General features: G+C 35.0%; 1 protein-coding gene across 1 annotated transcript; it reads right to left on the bottom strand.

The window, feature by feature from the left end:
• Window positions 1-501: 501 nt before the first annotated feature.
• On the bottom strand, window positions 502-2,189 carry LOC108383000 (probable G-protein coupled receptor 83; the record flags this gene model as incomplete). Its single annotated transcript, XM_017639375.1, has 3 exons — window positions 502-551; window positions 1,277-1,555; window positions 1,712-2,189. Coding segments are annotated over 3 exons (807 nt in total), but the record flags the coding sequence as incomplete, so codon positions are not given.
• Window positions 2,190-2,727: the final 538 nt, after the last annotated feature.

Below are 2,727 nucleotides of genomic sequence, written 5' to 3'. Positions count from 1 at the left end.
AAAACTAATTTTGATTTCATTTTTTTTCAGTAGGCAAAAAAGTTCATGCTGTTTGTTGATCAATCAATACAACAAGTGCAGTTGTGAATTACACAGTCATCCCACAATCCAGTCGGCCAGTGAAACAGACAGACCAAAACAAGCAGTACCAGTAGAGTTATAGAATGCTAAAAATGAGTGTCTCAATCAGTGCGAGAATGTAATCACAAAGTAAATTGATTTGAGGTAGCTGAAGCCTTTCAGTGCAAAGCTAATTATATGATGGTACAATTTCGACACTTTCTTACTGACTCATTCACAGTGATGATGGCGAGGGTGATGATGATGAGGAGAGTAGTCGTGGTAATGCTGATGATGATGGCGGTGATCGTGAAAGATGAAAAGTGAATAAGATAGAAAAAGGGCATCAAATTATCATTTCTCAATCATCGGGTTGCTTAATATTAATGCAACTAATATAAAATTGCCAGCAGTAAAAATTTGCCTCCATGAACAAAAAAATTAGTTTTGCGCTTTCTTTTGCAATATGTTACTAGAAACTACTGTAGAGTCTGTTTTAGAAAAAAGACAAAAACTAAAATCTGCTATTGATTTGATAGGAAAAGGAAGATTACATAAATGTGTTTGTGTTGCTATTATATTCAGATGGCAATTAAAAGTTAAATGTTAATAATAAAATAATAAGAAAACAGGAGTAAATTTAGAAATACTATTTAATAGCAATAAAGCAATTTTTAATGATTAAATGCAAGAATGAGTTCGAAAACATTTATAAAATAGCTTTTATAAAATGTTTTTAAACAGTATTTTTTTTAATTAAAAAGCTTTGTTAATTTATTTACTGGCACACTGCGAAAAATAAGTTTGTGCTATAATTGCAAATTTTAAACACAAAGTCTCAATTATTTTTTTGTGTTTAATTAGATGTTTTGTTTTAAAACATAATAATTTTTTTAAATTTTTAAAAATAAAACTGAAAAATATTAGATTCATTTTTGTTCATAATAAATTTTTATAAAAATGCTATTTTTTTAAAAACAAACAAANCATGCAGCAAAAAATAAGTGAATGTCAGCAAAATTGAAGTCACCTAAAGTACTAGACAAATTTATCTAGCTTTTGATTTAAAACACAATTTGACAGTAGTAAAGTATATAAAATTCAATTGATAAAAAAATCAAAGAGAACAGGAAGTGACAACAAATGAAAGCATTTGTTTGAGTTTATAAAGTCACCTATTTTGTTTTTGATATTGGCCAATAGTGAGTGCACTTACTTTGAGCAAATCCATTGAATCGACAGAGCAGCGGCCCAAGTACGTAGACGGGCGAATATAGATGATTGACCAGGTGTACCCACATACAGCAGATGCAAATGCCTAGATCGGCCACTGCCAGATTAGCCAGATACAAGTTGACTGTCACACGAAGGGTTCGCTTCACAGCCACCGCCACTACGACGGCCAGGTTGCCAAACAGTGAGGCGACCATGACAAAGACGTAAAGGGCAATTTTGAAGTACTCATCCGTGCCAAAAACTTTTGTTCGGCCAGTGCCTGTCATGAAACAAATAAATTAGTGGAAGACAAAAAACAAAACAAAATGTGGTTACTACTAAACTTGGCTAAGATGCCTACATTGCGTGTATAATCTGCTCTAATCTAGGCCTAATAAAGAGGACAATCCAATTGATGAGTTCACCACACACTTACCTGGAAAGTTGTACTGCGTGAAGTTGATCATACTCTCAAAGGAGCTTTCCTGACACTCAGTTGAGGCGGTTGGAAAAAGTAAGTGATCGGTGAGCATTGTAACCTCCGTGCTGTTGCTGACTGCTGACTCAGTGAAGGCGAAAATGGTGCCCTCGTCGGATTGCATCTTTTCGAGGCTGCTGGTAACTTTGCTGTCGCGACTACTGCCCTCACTGCTGCCGCTGCCATTGTGGGCAAAGGCGGATGAGGCAGTTGAGTGGTGAGCTAGGTGAGAGGTAGCAGTGGCTAATGAGGCAGTCAGGGAGAGCATCAAAACAGTCGACAGTGGCTGCATGATGCCACTCCGCTCATTGCCCGGTTGCAAGTAATTGGAATAGTGCTCAGAGGTGGCTAGCAAAAAACGAGGAGGGGAAGAGGAGACGGCATTCATATTGATGGCCAATGATGATGATGGCGATGATGGTGATGGGGATGATTGCTATGCAGATAACGTTTTCTGTTTGTAGCACACCATTGAGTGAAATAGGGTTATTTTACACGTGTTTGAAATGAATGATCAGGAGGTATTTCAGTCAGCTCAACAATTTTGGCATTGTCAAAGATGACTTTTGCACTTTAAACAGTTGACCTGTCAAAAATTAATAAAAAATAAAAAAAATTAGATTGACACAAAGTTAGTTGTATTACCACGCTAATAAGATTACTCTGATCATTGACCATGCACAAATTTAACGAAGATCAAGAGAAGAAAAGTAGTTAAAAGTTGCTCTAAATAAAAAGATGTGTAATGATATAATTCAATTACAATTACTGAAACTTGATACAGAATTGATGGTTTAGCATTCCGGGCACACAATCTACATAATTCAATTGATGAACAGTGGACAGATAACATTAGGAGAAAATTGTCAACTGATAAAGTCACCTTAAAAATTTCAAAAAATTTTAAAATGATTTTAAATCAAACAACTTTTTGAGATGATAATTGTAATTTTTTTGTTTAAAAAACAAGATGT

Source organism: Rhagoletis zephyria, unplaced genomic scaffold (genome assembly GCF_001687245.7).
Source record: "Rhagoletis zephyria isolate East Lansing unplaced genomic scaffold, Rhagoletis_zephyria_1.1 Rzeph_scaffold_30008, whole genome shotgun sequence".
Classification (NCBI taxonomy): domain Eukaryota; kingdom Metazoa; phylum Arthropoda; class Insecta; order Diptera; family Tephritidae; genus Rhagoletis; species Rhagoletis zephyria.
Note: the sequence above shows the minus strand (reverse complement) of the source record. Positions and strands in the feature narration are given on the sequence as shown.